The following is a 17,360-nucleotide window of genomic DNA, read 5'->3' as shown; positions in this document are numbered from 1 at the left end:
TTTTACCTTATCCATTTCACTGGATACGGGTTGACATGGATTATGGATACAGTTCACATAAAAGAAAACCCGGTTTGCTGTCACATTGACAGCTTTTCACTTGTAGTGAATATATAGCACTGAAGTCTATCAGCTCCATTTTACGTATTTAGACGTCCTTTAGAAATCCTTAATAATTTTCATTTTTGTGTCTATATAACTGTTATAAACAAGTACAAGATTCTCGGAGAAAACATTTTAATAGGTTGAGCACCCTAAGTACCTTAGATTTGAAAATGAATTTAACTTTACAAACATTTTACAATGAATTCTAGAAAAGTGTTTGAAAAAAAACAACAAATATTGACATAAATTAAGAAAATTTATTTGAAATTCAATGCGTTTTTAAAATAACTGGATTAATAATTATAACAGTGCATCTTTGGTAAAATCAAATGGTAGTATCCAGAAAAAATTAAAATTCAAATGCATGTAAAACCAGATTAAATTTAGACATTAAACAATGTCAAAGTAAATATTACTGATATTTACAAGAAAGAACTACTTCATGCACGGATCCAATGGGACGGTGAAATTTGGATCCCCCCTGGAAATTCCAAACATTATTTTCACTGGGAAAACTTATCACACTAGGCCTCGGAACTCCCATTCCCCCCAAAAATATGTGGATCAGCGCATGTACTTAGTGTCTGACTTTGCATTGCACAACGGTGCCTTCTCCATTTACAAGATTAATGTAACTAAAAAATGCATTTGGTAGTAATAACCAGTTCTTTTACTGTAACATAAACATGTTAAAACATGTAAATCGATTTTTTAAAATGTTAATCATGTCTTGCTTAATGGTGGAAAATAATAGGTCACTGTAAGACTAAGTTATTGACCCGTTAAACAATGATATAAAAACCGTCGGAATTGTATCGGACTCAAGCAGTTATTAACACGAAACGTTATTTCTTTGAAATCGGTTGCGCAACGCCCTTTTTGAGAAGGGGTCCATTCTCGTGAAGAAAGATTGCAGGCCAAACCACGAAGTCCAGCACCTCCCCATTGGTCGTGTACTCCCGATAAATGTCTTTATTAAATTTATCCTTACATTTGTCCGAGAATCTCAAATACACAGGCGGATCTTGACCCACCATTAACCAACAAATATGAACGCACTTCATCAAAAAAGGCTTTGTACACTTCAAAACTTCCTTTTGTCCATTTGGATCTTCGCTTCTTTGTTTCCAAAAACTCTATAACGAGATGAAACAACCGATTTTTAATTAAACTATAATGTACACATGTCTTTAATAATCGTCCTCTCTCCCATTGTGGAACCAGATATACCTCTTGTACGATGACACTTGTTCCCTCCAGTGATGATTTTAGCATTTTTTTGATGTTGCTCAAGTTGGTCACATTCAACCCAATCTTCGCGAGAATCTACAAGGAAACTCTGATTATAAAAATTCTGCACACTTTTCTTATGTATACAGAAATTAAAACGGGAAAACTGAAACATTTTTCAATCTATTACAATAAGGAAAGTTTTTCATAACTATTTTACCGAATCGACTGCTTTACTGTCCGCTGGAGAACTAGAACTGGGGGAGACCAACAAAGTTTGTAACTTCTGAAGTTCATCAAGAGTTATATTAACTGTTGTTTCCTTGGTGTCAGCGCCTTTCTTTTTCTTTTGGGTATTTTTCATTTCTTTCTTCTTGGTGAAAAATTAATAAACAAGACTTATTAACAAAATTTAATAAAACCAATTTTCAAAGTTTATTGTAACTGTACATACAAAAAAAAAACGTTATAAATATCGTAAATCCCAAGAGATATAAATTGAAAAAAAAATGTGCTTAATTACAAACCTCAAAAGCATCATAATAGACGCCTTTTGGTTTGCGTTAGAACACCCTTTCTAAAATCAAACATGCAGTGTTTCGCGTTATTAAAAATTCTGGCATAATAACACCTTTATATCTTGCGCATATCGACTTTACTTTGCCCAAAATTTTCGCATTGGTGTGCCTTTATTTCATTTTTCTAGACATTCTTACTGGTTCATGTACTTGCGAAGGAGTTTCGTTGGGCTCAACAAATTTCCAAAGCGTCAACTCTGCTAGTGTATTTGAATATCTCTTGCTGGAAATGTCCTTGCAATAGCCATACGAATCCTAAAAATCGAACAAGAAGATATTTTATGTCAAGTTGTGTTAATATAAAACTTTGTGTCATCACTCAATTATTTATTCCTGATATCTTGTCAAATTAAAATATATATGCAATCGAGCCAATTTATAATAATCCAAAGATTAACCCATGATCTTAAGAGGACTGAAAAATCTTTTTTTGTCTCTATTAATCCAAGTCCTTTACACAAAAAGCCTTATGTACAAATAAAGAGTGAAGGAAAATATTCAGATTGGTAATGTAAAAGTATTTAGAATTTACTTTTTAAATTGTTCATGCCGATGGTCTATGTTAACAATTACTATCAGTGGTAATGTACCTCTAGAATTTGTAGCAGCGTTTGTATTGAGTCTCTTTCCGACAGTTTACATGTACCAGACAATTTTTCAAAGACGTCTGTCCACAAGTTGTCGTACAGCTCGCTGAACTGTTCCCCGATTTTTTCTGGTCTGTTCGGATCACTCAGGTCAGTTATGTATGGATTGGACTCCGTTAGTTTAGCGCCTGCTACTTCACTCAATCTGTAAAATTACATACAAGCACAAATGGAGACCCCCAGAACTATGTAACGATGTGGTAAATCATGTACATTTTTTATAATTTCAGAGTTATTATACTTCAATAGCACTGCATCTCAATCCTTTCCAACTCGAAACTAACATTCAAATGTTTGCTGACCATTAGGCAAAACTTACTCAAGCATGGACAACACACACGAAAAAAACTGACAACAAAAGCAAAAAAGGGGGGAATTTTTAGCCGAAATCTTGACAATTTCCTTTAACCCCCTTTTTATCATTGTAAAGATTGCGATTCTGCTAATCAAAGAGAGACCTTTTAGAGAAATGGCGTGCTATGTTTATCGTACATCTTAAAATTTTAATATCTCAATTTTTCATGTTTACTTACATGATTTAATTATCGATAGAAAGAAGATTTATAAAATTTTCATTGTTAAACTATTTTTGCGAATTCTTTAATTTTGTCAGTTCAGGAGAAGATGAACTCGCATAACACTACGAAGACAAACGTTTAAGCCTTCAGGCGAGCTTAATGCTGAATGGATTCGTTGGATCGAATCCAAATGGAGAATTGAAATTATGAATCTAATGAATGAAGTACAGTTTATACATATAGTCGAAAACGTAATTTGATGGCATTGAATTTCGGAATAATTTCAGGCACGTAGCATCGGGGGGGGGGGGGGGGGGGTAAAGGTAACCTTTTCCCCCTTTTTTTGGCTTGTCAAGATTTTTTGGGATGAGTCTGCCCCCCCCCCCCCCTTTCAAAAACGATGCTACATGCCTGGGCTGCGTTTTACAAAAGAACTTACGACAAAGTCGTAAATATTTTCAGTCTCATGGAAGGTCTTTAATAACTATTTTGATTTACATTATTATATTTTACATATATTACAATAAAACATTGATTCTATACTAATATATTAAAATAATAGACTCGAATTTTTGGGCTTTAATACCGAGAAATCGGAAGAGTACTGTCTTTTGTTTTATGTATCATTAACATCATTGGTACTTGGAGATTACCAATTTGTTTTTATTTTTTCTCAATCAGGTTTCGCTAATTAATAATCAACGAACATTCCTTTAAAAAATCCGGAAATCGTGTGAATTTTTCGGATTTTACAATCTTGCGCATGCGCGTTACATTCACGCTAAATTACGGGATGCTCTTTAGTTTATGTTTCCACAAATATCACATTTGCATGGATAAACTAAAAAAAATAATACAAATACGTGTAAATTTTGATTTAAAATTTGCTATATATATTCTGTTCATGAAAGAAAATACGGGAAATAACTCTAACTCAGTTCGTTTAATGTCAACATTGTTCGCCGGTGCAAATTTGATGTATCTATTTCGTAAATGTCGACATCAAATGTCCAATGCCAACCCGTGCACGCACGGGTCAAAGTCTAGTATTTTAGATTAATAAACATTCATTAATTTGGTCGTAAGTCGTAAGTTCTTTTGTAAAACGCAGTCCTGAATTTTAATTGTAGGCACGTTTACATTCAATGGTTAAATCATATACACCGTACTAAGAACAATTTACAATGATAAAATCAACACCTGTGTTACCGTAAAGTATAATCCGTACCTTGTCAGCGCCTTCTCTTTCTGACTTTTAACCTCGTTTATCTCATCAGTCAACTTCTGTTCCCTTTCCTGACTTCTTTTGAGCAACATTTGATGTTTATTCTCTGCATCTTTAAGTTGTCCCTTAAGCTCGGTAATTTCTTTTTCCATTTTTTCAAGTGTCGTCTTCTGCTGTTGAATTTCAGTCTTGCTCTCATTAGCAGTCCTAGATATCAATGTAAAAATCATCATATACTTTGTTGGAAATTTACTGATGATACAGGTTCTACAGGCACTTGTTTCTGCGATAAATATTACCCTTAAGTATAATAATAAATAGGTATCATGAAATATTCCGTGAAGTTTCGTAAAATTCTTTAAATAACAATCAATATCGCTTACAATGGAAAAGCAGCAAAGAAGTACCATATTTAGTATCATTCGCTTCTCCAATAATTTACCTACAAAATCATATAAATATATTTTTTACTTTTGATTTTGGACACTGTTCGTCATCAACACTTGTCATATTACATGCTTGACATGCATTATTATGTCATATCTGCTTTATAAACTGCAGACCTATCTGAATGTTTATCAGCGGCATGCAAGTGAAAGTAAAAAGTGCACCCAATCCACCTAATTTTAAGGTTAATACGGATCTGAATTTAATTAATTGAGCATTGAAAGTTGATCAAATCATAACAATTTCATTCAATTGTATGTGTACTTTTTCAAAGACTGTACAGCTTTCAGCACTTCTTCCATAGTGGGTTGCTCACTTTTACCCAAAACTTCCTCAAATATCTTCTTCTGATCAGTCTTCATCTTCTTGCACAAACTACATAATATCAAACAAGACACATAGTAAAAATGCAAAGATTACTTAAATCAATTTTCAAAACAATCAAATGATGCACCATAATGATAATGATAAACAATCAAACCTAGTCAGCTCTTCGGCAATTTTGTTTGCATTTTCCAGAGTGCGTTCTTTCTCGTCCGGTTTATCAAAAGAAGCAAGCTTCAGTATTTCTTTGTTGAATACAATTTCTTTAAGCCCTAAACATTCTTGTTCAATCCTACAAATAAAATCATATATCTGACGGACATGACTTAAACGGTGATTTTTTAGCGGGGTCAATACGGTATAGGTTTTATTAGAATCAGGAATATATCTATTAACGTTTCATCTCTATCAATGAGTATTGAACATCATCTTGAGTCAATTCACGTTTTAGAAGTAGACATTCATTGATTACATTATATAGCTCCATGGTCCGATTTGATAGGTATAAAAATTGAAAGATTAATTTTTGGCACATTATATATACTAATATACTAATTATATTATATATAAACATATTATATAATATATAATAATATCTATTCATGTTTCCTAGATATTCATGTATTGACTTTGTATTGTCTTAACACGTAAGATTTTAATTACTCACCCGTGTAAAATATGAATTCTGTCAATCACTTCATTTGCTGATTGTGTTGGTTTGATGTTTTTACTTTTGTTTGGGTTCATCACTGCTGTCTTTATGACCGTTAATTCTTCCAGACTACTGCCATTCCATTTTCAAACATAAAGAGAAAGAATTTAAATTGAAAATCTTGTTCTTTACGTAATTTCAATTAGATGTAATTCCAAAACTATATTTGTGTTTCTATTTATTGTTTCTATATGTTCGTGGATTTTTTCTCAATGCGCTGAGCCCTTGAACTTCTTTTAATTCTTTCTAAATAATGTGTATAGATCTTTATTTAGAGTTTGTAAGCATTTTTGACGTGATATATATTCATTTATTATGTTTGTATGTTCAAGTTTGAAGAATACCTATTTTCGGAAAATAAAATAAATTTTATTTCTTGCATACTTTATGCTTGCATTTATATCTATGTACCTACTACAACTTGGAGTTTATGACTACTGTCATTTTCAAAAACATGTGTATATTATTTTTTTTACTTTAGTTAACGATATATTCTTCACTTAACATTAGTTAAAGTAAATAAAATACGTCCGTTATTTTATGTATCGGTTTTATTTGTTCGTTGAATTTTAATCTATTTCAGAGTTTTTTGCACCTTACATGTATATTTGTGTCATCTGCACTATGTGTATTGAACATACGAGAGTTGTTCGGAACTTATTGGGACAACCCATATATTTTCCTTTCTAAGTTACGGACATTACTGTAAAGTGGCATTGGCATTTAACATATCCCATTAAAAAAAACTACATAAACAAAGTATTATTTAAAAGTATGGAGTATTTTCTTTCTTGACGATGCATAAACTAGTCAATGGTTGGGGTACCAGGCGCAAGCATAAACTGAGTGATTAAAAAACTTAAACTCCTACTTGAGATGGAGATGCGTTCATTGCTTAAAATTGTAAAGCCCGATTCGATGAATAACTTTGAAAAATATGCTTTTTTACTTCTTTCAAACTTTCAAAGTGTCGTATGTTAGTATACTTTTATACTCATGGATATTTTACATTAACTTGGATACAAATATCTTTTATTTCTTGCACACTATACATTTTATTTGGATATTTGTGCACCAAATGAAAAAAAAAGTCCTGCGTGTATTTTAATTAAACAACTGAAGTATTAATATACCTGTGTAAAGTATTAATTCTTTCCACAACCTCCTCTTTTGATTGTGTCGGTTTGAAATCCTTACTTTTATTTGAATTCATCACAGCCGTCTTTATGACCGTCAATTCCTCCTTACAACTATACAAACATACATGTAAATAGAAAGTGCACAATGTTTCTTATTAAGGATTTTTATTTTAAAGTTAAATATCTTAAATTCGTATATGTTTAAAATGTGATTCATCCATGCATCAAATATTTTGTTTGTTGTAGTTTTCTTAAGATTGTAATTGTGTTATCTTTACAAGATTACCCAGATGTCCTTTTTTGGTAAAGAATTTTATATTTTATTTACTCTGTTCTGCATTTCTCGAGATTTAAATTTGGGTAAAAAAAACTTCTTGGTGAAATAATGTTTTTTTATTATTATTTTTAAATTCTTTTTATTGTTATCTTTAAAGTTTTGTAGCGTAATAAATCATGATTTAATCATACATAGAAATTAACCGACAAGTCTTGTTATTACATTTTTAGGTTATAAATAATAGAGAAATTTGGGACTTGTCTTGTACACTGTACAGAGATACCGTACATGGATATACAGTTTTCATACCTGTGATGATCCTGTATCGTAGCTGTTTTGAGTTTCTCAGATTCCTTTGCTTTTCTATATATACATGTAGGTAACATTAGTTTTAAAGAAGAAGTACAAATTAAGTAAAATGCAAGACTATTAGGCAAGACATTAAATTTATATTAACACTTGAATTATAACGATAACAATAAATATTACCCTTTATTGTAGTCTTTAGTGTTCGTTTCTTTTGAGTTTCGTATTTCCCTAAATCAAAGGGTGATAATATTCGTAAATAACATTATATATTTTAGTTGAAAGTTCTTTCATAAATTTTTAAAACCATTTAAATTTATGATACCTGCACGCTGCTTCGATTATTTCTTGAGGACTACTGTCTGTAATATTTAACTCCTGCGCCAGTGTTTGTAGTTCTCTTAATATGTCTTCTGTTTGGTTTTCTGCTGCCTCTAATTCTCTTTAAAACACCAACCAAGGTAAACATTATAGTTCACAACTTTCGGAAAGATAGTTTATAAGCCAATTCTGTTTGAAATAAAGATCTTTTTAAAATGAAATGAAAACAGGCGAAACTGTAACAAAACCCATAAAATCATACGCTTCTTACAAACATATTTCTTAAACCACTTGAAGATATATTGATACACATAAGTCAGCAGATAAATCTAATGAAATGAAATTTCCATGCAGTGATCGTTTAATCAAATGTATTCATTTATAGATATTATGGACTTTTTAAACATTATGCTGCACGAAATAAAACATTGTTGTTACTTTAAGTTTTGAAAATATTGTTCAGTGTTCACCGCTTTACAGGGTTTTTGGACTTGGATAAAAAGTATTTCTTTTCTTTATTGTCGAAAGATTTCCAGATAAAAAGTATTTCTTTTCTTTATTGTCGAAAGATTTCCAGATAAAAAGTATTTCTTTTCTTTATTGTCGAAAGATTTCCTAGTACCTACAAACTTTACAAACTAAAGTGAGTAAATGAAATAAAACAATTGAAAGTACAATTAGGGATTACGTTTACAAAGTTCAATACATGAAGTCCAAGAATAAGAACAACTTGGAAAGGGTGGACAATTTGACAAAATTTTCAATAACATTCAGAGGTCACTAGCATAAAAGTAGGTCTTTGACCTAGTTATTTGAAAGTGAAAAAAAAAGCACCCATCAGTGGGGCTACAATGTACAATAAGTAGTTTTTCGTTCCTATTAGTTGATTTTTTTTTGCCCCTGAGTAAACGTAATCCTTAAGTTTGATAAACATAATTGCTAACGCATATGCGTACTGATCAGAATCGTTGTTTGAAGCAAAGGTGTCGTTGACGACTTGAAGAATCTTCTTTTTCTTCTCCTGAGGAGGAATCGGTAATGGTCTGAAAATAGGTTTAGGTTTATTTATTTTATATATTTTAATCGAAAGCAAATCATACCTAAACGAAAAAAATCGGAGGACACTTAAGTTATAAAGTATACAAATTGGTTCCAGAACCATTGGCCAGTATAATCAAAACGTTACAATAACCACCCTAGTTCGAAATACTAGTATATGAATTTTTCTTATAGCTATTTTAACGATTTTGATATTTTACTTGCCAAGAAAGTAAAATATCAAAACCGTTAAAAGAACTAGGAAAATGTCAGATATTTAAATCTTAAAGGTCCGATTTTATATCAAATTTTGTGCACGTTTTTAAACAATGGTTATGCTAAGTATATGTATAATAATAGTCATTTCAGTAGTTTTCCAAATCAATTAAGCCAAATTTCAATGACAAAAATTGTGTACAAAATTTGTTAACAAAACAAACGACATAAAAGGGTATTGCGTTATTTCGCCTCATGTTAAAATTCACCCCTGACGTCAAGACGGGCATGGTTATATTACGACTTCGACATCGCTTTAAATAAAGGTCATAATGTTCAGGCAAATTACAAATAAACATGTGTACGTTTTGTTTGCTAATATTTCTTAGTTTAAACACTTATAAAATCCTGCAAATATATAACAATCATTTATCAAAACAAATTGTGAAACACCAAAGAAAGCATTCTTACCTTTCATATATACATTTCTCTTTAAATATTGAAAAGTGAGGAAAACTCCATATGTTACATAAAAAGTTAAACTCTTAATATTACGCGCATTTGATCATACAGTTATATGCACAATCCTTTAATAATATAAGAAAATAGTTTACCCTTTTTAACAGTGCACCTATTTTGTAGAACTTCTTACCTGCCCGTTTGGGCTGGTGATGGACTTGCTGTTTTTGCACCCGTTTTTTGAGGGAAGTCATTTCTTCCAGCTTTTGTTTTACTTGAACTATAAATCAAAGTTATTTCTATATTTCCACTTTCAAATGACAATAGTTTGGCGTCATCATTGTTCGTGTGATCATTGAAAAGGAAGTGGGTTGCTCAAATTGACCATTAGTCAAATTCATTTAACCTTTCATATATAATTGAAAAGTGGCAAAAACTCCATATGTAACATAAAAGGTTCAGACTTTAATGTTACACGCATATTACCATACAGTTATATGGAAAATTCTTTAATATAAGAAAATATTTTACCCTTTTTAACAGTGCACCTATTTTGTAGAACTTCTTACCTGCCCGTTTGGACTGGTGATGGACTTGCGGTTTTTGCACCCGTTTTTTGAGGCAAATCATTTTTTCCAGGGTTTTTTTTACTTGAACTAAAAATCAAAGTTATTTTCATATTTCAACTATTGACCACTAGTCGATTTAATGATGTCCGAAATAATTTCATGCGGACATGATAGTAGCAAGCATTGCAGAAAAATACATAACCCGCCTCAGTGTGTGCATGTACATGTATTTCAGACCGTTAATCATTATACATGTACATACAAACCTGACACTCAACTCACTCCAACAAAGAGTAATTAAATAGGTAATAAATGTAGGTATTTAACATGTTATATTTACATTCTACTGTGTTTTTCCATTAAATTCCGTGATGTTTAAATGCCTCTAAATGCAACACCTATTCACTGCGTATGAATTTACATGTAATTTACATAAGTAGTTCTCAAACAGTGATTTCTACGTAATCGGTTAAAAAATGTATTTCATAAATGTTGTCAAAACACCATGTTTTATAATTATTCAACAAAACAGTTGACTTTATTGTTAAAAGCAACATTTCAATAGTTATTTTTCATGGATTATATTTTCATGCTCGTCGATCTCATCTCAACGGTCTCTGTGAAAACCAGTTTAAACCGGTATTACAAATCAGCTGTTCTTGCTGTTACTAATTTACTCCCTCCGTGGTCTTCACTTTATATCACTTTATTTCAGTAAACAATTGATTTCTTCAGTAAGGGAATGTAAATATAAGCATTAAATGATTTATTTTTGACGTCAAAAATAAATCATTCAATGCTATAATAAGTAATAGGTATCCTGGGGAAAACAGTGATACCTCGGGACTTTCCTAGAACCATTCAGCCAGTATAAATAAGGAGAGACAGAACGTTGATCATGTGATTTTTGTTGATCACATAATATTATATTATTATTATTTACGCTATTGTAAATTTCTAAGGTAACAAACATTGTGGTAGTCGTGTTGTTTGAATCGATCGTCAATATAAAGTAGAGAAATATAAAGAATACATCTTTATTTTGATTTGTGTACCAAAAGCCACAATTTTAGTGTTTTAAATATGCTGACATAATCCTGATTAAAAGTATACATTAGTTTGGAGAAATTTAATGTTTTTACCTTTAGTTACGTAGATCATAAATTCATAAATTGTTGATATAATCATAAATATATTCTAATCATTATTTTGTTAATGCTAATAAATAAATCTAAAGAATATATTACTTTTTGATGTTTCAAAACTGATGTTGTCACAGATTCTAGTAATAGGGTCAAGGGTCCTATATAATGTAATATCTCTACTGAATCCAAAAAAGTGACCTTGAATTTTTTAAATATCTATTAAAACATTTGCTAAGGTTGATGATAAATGACATTTTCGGGAGTTGATTTTTAATCAACTCTTCTATGCAGTTACTCTGGCAAACCGAAACTGAAACAGTATTTGGACCTAAGCACAAATCATCACCGCTGACAAGACTTAGTTCTTGAAAATAATCGATAAATTCGATGTAATGTATGCTGAAGCATTTTTAAAAAAATGAAATCTGTTTGTGAATACCTTAAAAATAGTTAGATTTTAGATAGTACAAACAATTTAGATATTTTTTGCAGTCGTATGTATTCCTACGCCGGGGTTCAACATAGTCTCGTTCAGGTAGCAAGGGACAGTTTCGGATAAAGTACCCGTCAATATTTTTGTAAAATTGAAAGTTGCTGTACTTGAAGGCTTATGAGTGTTGCTAAAATTCATAAAATGATTTTTAATGATTATCATTAGATAGAGGGGTGTCTCTTGTTGAAATCGATATGCAATATGTAGGCCCCATATGTTAGGTACATGAGAATCAGAAGTAAAATGCGAAACCTGCAGTTATGACTATTGTGTTGACTTTACACAGTGAAATTGCAAGTTACAGACGGGAGGTAAAATAACACGAAAAGTAGGTGGATGGGACATTGTAAACTATACACCGGTAAGTTTCTGACATGTGATAGTGCAACATGCACGCGGTACGGAAGGTATTTGTGCTGAATGGGAACTGAGGAAATTCTAGTTAAAGAGCTCCGAAGACATGCATCCCTGTCCCGTGCCACCTCAACCATCGTAAATCCCCGACAAGCAGAGAGTCGTCTAAACATGTATTTAGAGGTCGCGTCATCAAGCTATCACGCGACCTGGTGTTGGCAGAGAGTACCTCTTGCTTTTCAGAGATTAACGGAGACAGCTGAGCATCTGGTTGAACGAGACTAGAGTTCATTATTGCATAGATCCATACAATTTTTGAATTATTTCGATTACTGATACATAGTTTGATGGAATCAATTCTATTTTTAAATATTACACATCATGATTCATAAAGGATTTTCTCGAAATTCTTGCCGGAAAAGTCTGAGAATTCATAGCATAAAAGTGTGCGTAATTCAAGTTCAGATTATAAACTACTTGCCAAGCAAAATAACATATCATTGATTTTAAAATAAATAATAATCAATAAAATCAACTTCCGTCAGTACTTCAGTACTTTGATTTTAATTATATTTTTTCCTGTGCTATCACATTCTGTTAAAATGAATTTAGAATAAAACAACTATTTATAAAAATTGAAGTGTTGATTTCTATTATTATTTTCCTACAGCCTTAGATGTAGAATACTCATTCCTACATAAAACATATTATCGCTTATCGATTAGAATTATAAATTAGAGAGAATACAAATTAAAGAAGATGGATGGATAAGGCGTGTAAAATGCCCATACACGGTCGGACAAGCTACTGAAAAAATAAAATATCAATAAATCTGATATTGTTTTAAAAATCATTTAAAACACTATATATTTAACATATCATTGATTTTAACCTATAAATGTGTTCAATACTTGGAATATGTTGACTCAAACAGGCGCCTGCAAATACTAGTACTGTCATTTTTTAGAACTTCAAGGCATTTTCTTTTACAGAGTGGGTCTGTGTTCCATATTTTTCTCATAGTCTAAATAAGGTCTAATGAAAAACAAGCCAATATCAATCAACAAAAAAGTGGAGAGATGATCCACTATGCTTTAAAAATATCATTTTGTATCCCAACAATTGAACGTTTTAATAAAATAATACAAGTCCGTAAATTCGTGGCCAAATTCAAACATAACATTTAAACAGCCTACTTTGTTGTGTCTGAAATGGCTCAGTGGTTAGAGTACCTGACATAAGCTAACCTTATATATCTAGGTTTTTATGTTATGGGTTCGATACCACCAATATTTCTGGCAATATTTGTTATTCATATCTTTTTTTTAAATATTAAAAACTGAATATAGTTAGAATTTGTGCTTTTGCTTTTATGAAATTATTGAGCTATAGGATTCAAAATTAATTCGTAATGTTATTACTCACAAAGACAGTTGAAAATGTAAATATTAATTTATACTTTTGTCCCATATGGTGTATAGTGTAATACATGTAATAAGGCAAATGATTACTTACCTCGGTACTGGTATGTGCGTACCGCCTCCTGCACCGCTTTGCCGATTTCCTCCTCTAATAGTAGAATATCCAGAAAAAACAGTAACAGATGTTTATTAACGACTCATTATTTTTATGCAGTTCACTTTTTGATCGACTAAAAATCATCATCAAGACTGAGGCTATTTACATAATAATGAAAATATACATGTATTTGGATAATTAATTTTAGGTTTTGTAAGATTCAGATTAAGATTCAGTTTGTGGTTTTGAAGAAAGTTATACCAGTATATAAAAAAGTATACTATGATTAACTCGATTTTTCGTTTCTGTAGAATTCTAAGGAAGCGGATATACTTGAATAATTTCGATTTGAATGAGTTTCACAATTTGCAAAATTTTAAAGATATTGTTAAAATTAATTCTCAGTGGTTTTTATGAGTTATTCATTTGTACAAAATCATTCGGTGATGTTAACATGTTGGCTTAGGAAGATTAAACATTGGCCTAAAACACCAAGTTGTTGTTGTTTTTTTTGGTTATAGGCCATCAATTTGAATTTATTTTATTACTACATGTAGTACTACACACAAATAAATGCCAGTCTGTGTACATATTAATTAGTTTTCTTTATTAGCACGCTATCGAGAATTGAGTTAAATTTTAATATAACAATGCTTCTTTTGTGGAGTTGACATACTTGTTTTGGATGGTCAATGGCTGTTTTTGATTTCTTCTTGGGGCACTCATGCTTTTATATAAATTCTTCAGATGTCTTCAGAACGTTTAATCCAAACTGAAAACGAAAAGAGATCTTGATAATGTTCATTTTCATCTCATAAACCCTTACAAAGACAAACACAGATTAAGACACAAACTCCCATCTAAACAGAAGAAAGTTTTCAGAGATTTTTCCATGTTTCCAAAAAAAATTTAAAGTATTGAAAAACTGACGGGAGTTGATTTAATTGATAATTATTATTATTTATTTTAGAATTAACGATATGTAATTTTGCATGTCAAGTACATGTAGTTTTTATCTGTATTTGAATAATTAAGCATATTTTCCCCGGGCTAGACGGAAAACCCATTGAGAATCATGTTGCGTAATATTTAAAAATAGAATTAACGCCCTTAATTGAACTATACGATGCATAATGTATCAGTAATCAAAATAGGAATACATAAAACTACAAAAAATATCTAAATTGTTCGAACCATTTAAAATCTTACTATTTTCAAGGTATTTAGAAAAACGTTTCCATGAAAATAGTGCTTCTGAATACATTACATCAAATTTATCGATTATTTATGTTAGATTAAGTCTTGTTAGTGGTAATGGTATGACTATGTGCTTAGGTACAAACACTGTTTCACTTCCGGTTTACCAGAGTAACTGCATAGGAGAGTTGTATAAAATCAAATTGACTATATGCAATTATGATTTGCATTGATATTTTATTTCTTATAACTTTGGATTACTTGACTTAGGCATTTCTTATAAAGACACTATAAAAATAATTTTTTCGTTTGAAACGGCCTCATTAAAATATTCCGTGCGTTGCAACTAACTTTGCATTGAGTAACATTCATCCTTTTTGCATGAGATAAACTGTAAAGAACCCTAATGCCTAATCTCTGAGAAAAGTACGGAGGCTAGATGGTCAACAAATTAACCGTCAGATCTTCCTATTTTACAAAATAAAAGATCTGAATTGTTCAGCTGTAAACTATAATAAAGTAAAGAAAATAAAATCATATTTTACCATTTAAAGGGTATTTTGAACTATTTTCCTATATTTTTACATGGAGCCCTTCTTTTCAAGAAGATCAATACAGTCTAAAAATGGTCAAGACCATCAAGCCCTTTTAATTAATTCGAATACTTTCGATGCTATTTATTTTCCTTGGTTGTTCACAAGATTTACTTCATTCTTACGTATTATGAGGTGGTCACTATAAGAACACGGGAACATGTAAATATATCAAAATGTTGTGCATAAGTTTTGTATATTCTATCTAACTTATTTTCCCTTCCTTTATCTAGTATGCTTTTTAAATGATTTTAAATGTATTTTAGTTCCTCGGAGATCTTCGGGGAAAAGTATATTCAGCGGGTAGTTATTTTACTTCCTAGAATTGCTAATTTTTGAAACTCGTTATTTTCTTCTATATACAAATATACATGTATATATATTCATATTTTAATATCTGTTGATTATACATGTTCTTATTGAATTCATTTAACACTCAACAGACGGATACATCGATATCAACTGGTTCTGTACAATCAAGGTAAAATGCATCACCACGAGCAACAAACCGTCATTTACTGCCAAGAGTTCTTGGGTTTCCTCTCATCTCCACGAAGTCTTGATTTATCCTGTGTCACAAATGCCACTATCTGCCCAATCTGACCAGTCCTCAGTGGTGTAGCAGTGTAAGAACTATTGAAACCTTGTTCACATTGGAAACCCGTTGATGTACTGGCTTAGTAATGTACTTTCGTTTTAACAACCGTTAGTTAGCTAAGTTTAAATACCATATAGGGTATATTCGTTTGGTCGATTGGAGAGCTGCAAGAGTAATCCTCATTTGCTCGTTTGCAGCAAATGAGATCTCCGATAGATTTCCATTGTCTACTTTGTAAGTAGCAAGTAGACGCTGCGGATATCCTGGACCAGTTCTGGAAGTAGCAAACGAATAAACCAATGGGTAAAGCAATATGAACTGTATTTTTTTAAAGATTATTTTGCTTGAAAAACATGCTAGAATGATTTATCTGCATGTGACTTAAACTTTTATGATAAATAAGATTTTAAAAAATCATTAATTTTCTAAGGAATATATATAGCAGATCAATTTTTGTATAGGACGACAATAATTCAGTTTTGCTCAAAAGGAAAGTCATATTCAAATTAACAATCAGTTTGAAATTAAAAGCCACGAATCTTATCCCCGTATGTACAGGTACGCGAAAATGAGGATCACACGTTAACGTTATTTTATCTAAATGTACAAGAAAAAAATGCTTATACTTTTTTTATACTGTCAATCTTCCTTGAGTACAAGTATTGTAGAATCATTAAAAGTCGTTAGGGCCAATTTTCGTGGATTGCTAAAACTTTACAGGCTTGTGGGGATGAAATTTCTTGTATTATTTCATATATACCTACAAAAGGAAACATGACTTTATAGCCCTATTATTACATCTAGGTGGATGTTACGGTAATTCGTTGATGAGAGGTACCCACGAATTCCACGAAAATTGAGCCACTACGAAATCTAATGATTCCACATTTATCTTTCGATTTCTGTGGCAGAATTTTTTTTATATTTGTACATCATTTGAGTATTTTCTCCTTTATTTCTTCAGAATACGGATCGGTTTTTTATAGACACTTACCAAACCAGATTACAATCTTACCATGCAGTTTTAAAAAAATCATTTTTTACCAGCCTCTAAACGAGTTATCTAGCAATGTTTCATGACACCTTAAATACAAATACTAGTACCTTTTGAATTAAACTTTCGAGGTTAACTATTTGTGGATTATTCTGTGATCAATCGAAAAGTTAGCTTCTATGAAAACACGGAATTCAGGGAGTGTCATAATAATGATAACAACTACTCTTTGGATTTTCTCGGCTATGATTTTTTCTCCTGTGCGTCATTTTAATGAGATTCGAATCGGTCGAGAGGTGTGACATTTTATATTTCATATATGGCATATTTAGCAATTCCCTAAATGCAACATAAAAA

General features: G+C 31.3%; 1 protein-coding gene across 5 annotated transcripts; it reads right to left on the bottom strand.

The window, feature by feature from the left end:
* Positions 1 to 220: 220 nt before the first annotated feature.
* On the bottom strand, positions 221 to 16,141 carry LOC128156272 (centromere protein F-like). Of its 5 annotated transcripts, none has more exons than XM_052818341.1 (19): positions 15,921 to 16,141; positions 14,298 to 14,393; positions 13,619 to 13,672; positions 10,112 to 10,198; positions 9,736 to 9,822; positions 8,786 to 8,872; positions 7,834 to 7,950; positions 7,692 to 7,739; positions 7,512 to 7,565; positions 6,920 to 7,036; positions 5,742 to 5,858; positions 5,232 to 5,366; positions 5,015 to 5,125; positions 4,307 to 4,510; positions 2,504 to 2,705; positions 2,052 to 2,168; positions 1,556 to 1,705; positions 1,336 to 1,431; positions 221 to 1,241 (listed from the first exon to the last, which is right to left on the bottom strand). In XM_052818341.1, the coding sequence occupies exons 2-19, from the start codon at positions 14,345 to 14,347 to the stop codon at positions 951 to 953; spliced, it is 2,124 nt and encodes a 707-aa protein (XP_052674301.1). In that variant the 5' UTR covers positions 14,348 to 14,393; positions 15,921 to 16,141; the 3' UTR covers positions 221 to 950. The 5 variants fall into 5 exon arrangements, with proteins under 5 accessions (XP_052674301.1, XP_052674302.1, XP_052674303.1 ...); XM_052818342.1 differs by having other exon boundaries at positions 1,556 to 1,708; positions 2,064 to 2,168; XM_052818343.1 differs by having other exon boundaries at positions 2,064 to 2,168.
* Between the last annotated feature and the right edge of the window lie 1,219 nt (positions 16,142 to 17,360).

Source organism: Crassostrea angulata, chromosome 7 (assembly GCF_025612915.1).
Source record: "Crassostrea angulata isolate pt1a10 chromosome 7, ASM2561291v2, whole genome shotgun sequence".
NCBI lineage: Eukaryota > Metazoa > Mollusca > Bivalvia > Ostreida > Ostreidae > Magallana > Magallana angulata.
Note: the sequence above shows the minus strand (reverse complement) of the source record. Positions and strands in the feature narration are given on the sequence as shown.

Coding starts and splice junctions, on each gene's coding strand:
- LOC128156272 (XM_052818340.1), bottom strand. CDS start 14,347: ATGAGTGCCCCAAGAAGAAATCAAAAACAGCCATTGACCATCCAAAAC. Junction 5,367..5,741: donor AGAATTCATATTTTACACGG/GTGAGTAATTAA, acceptor TTTTATTTGTAG/GATTGAACAAGAATGTTTAG. Junction 4,511..5,014: donor GCTGTACAGTCTTTGAAAAA/GTACACATACAA, acceptor ATTGATATCTAG/GACTGCTAATGAGAGCAAGA.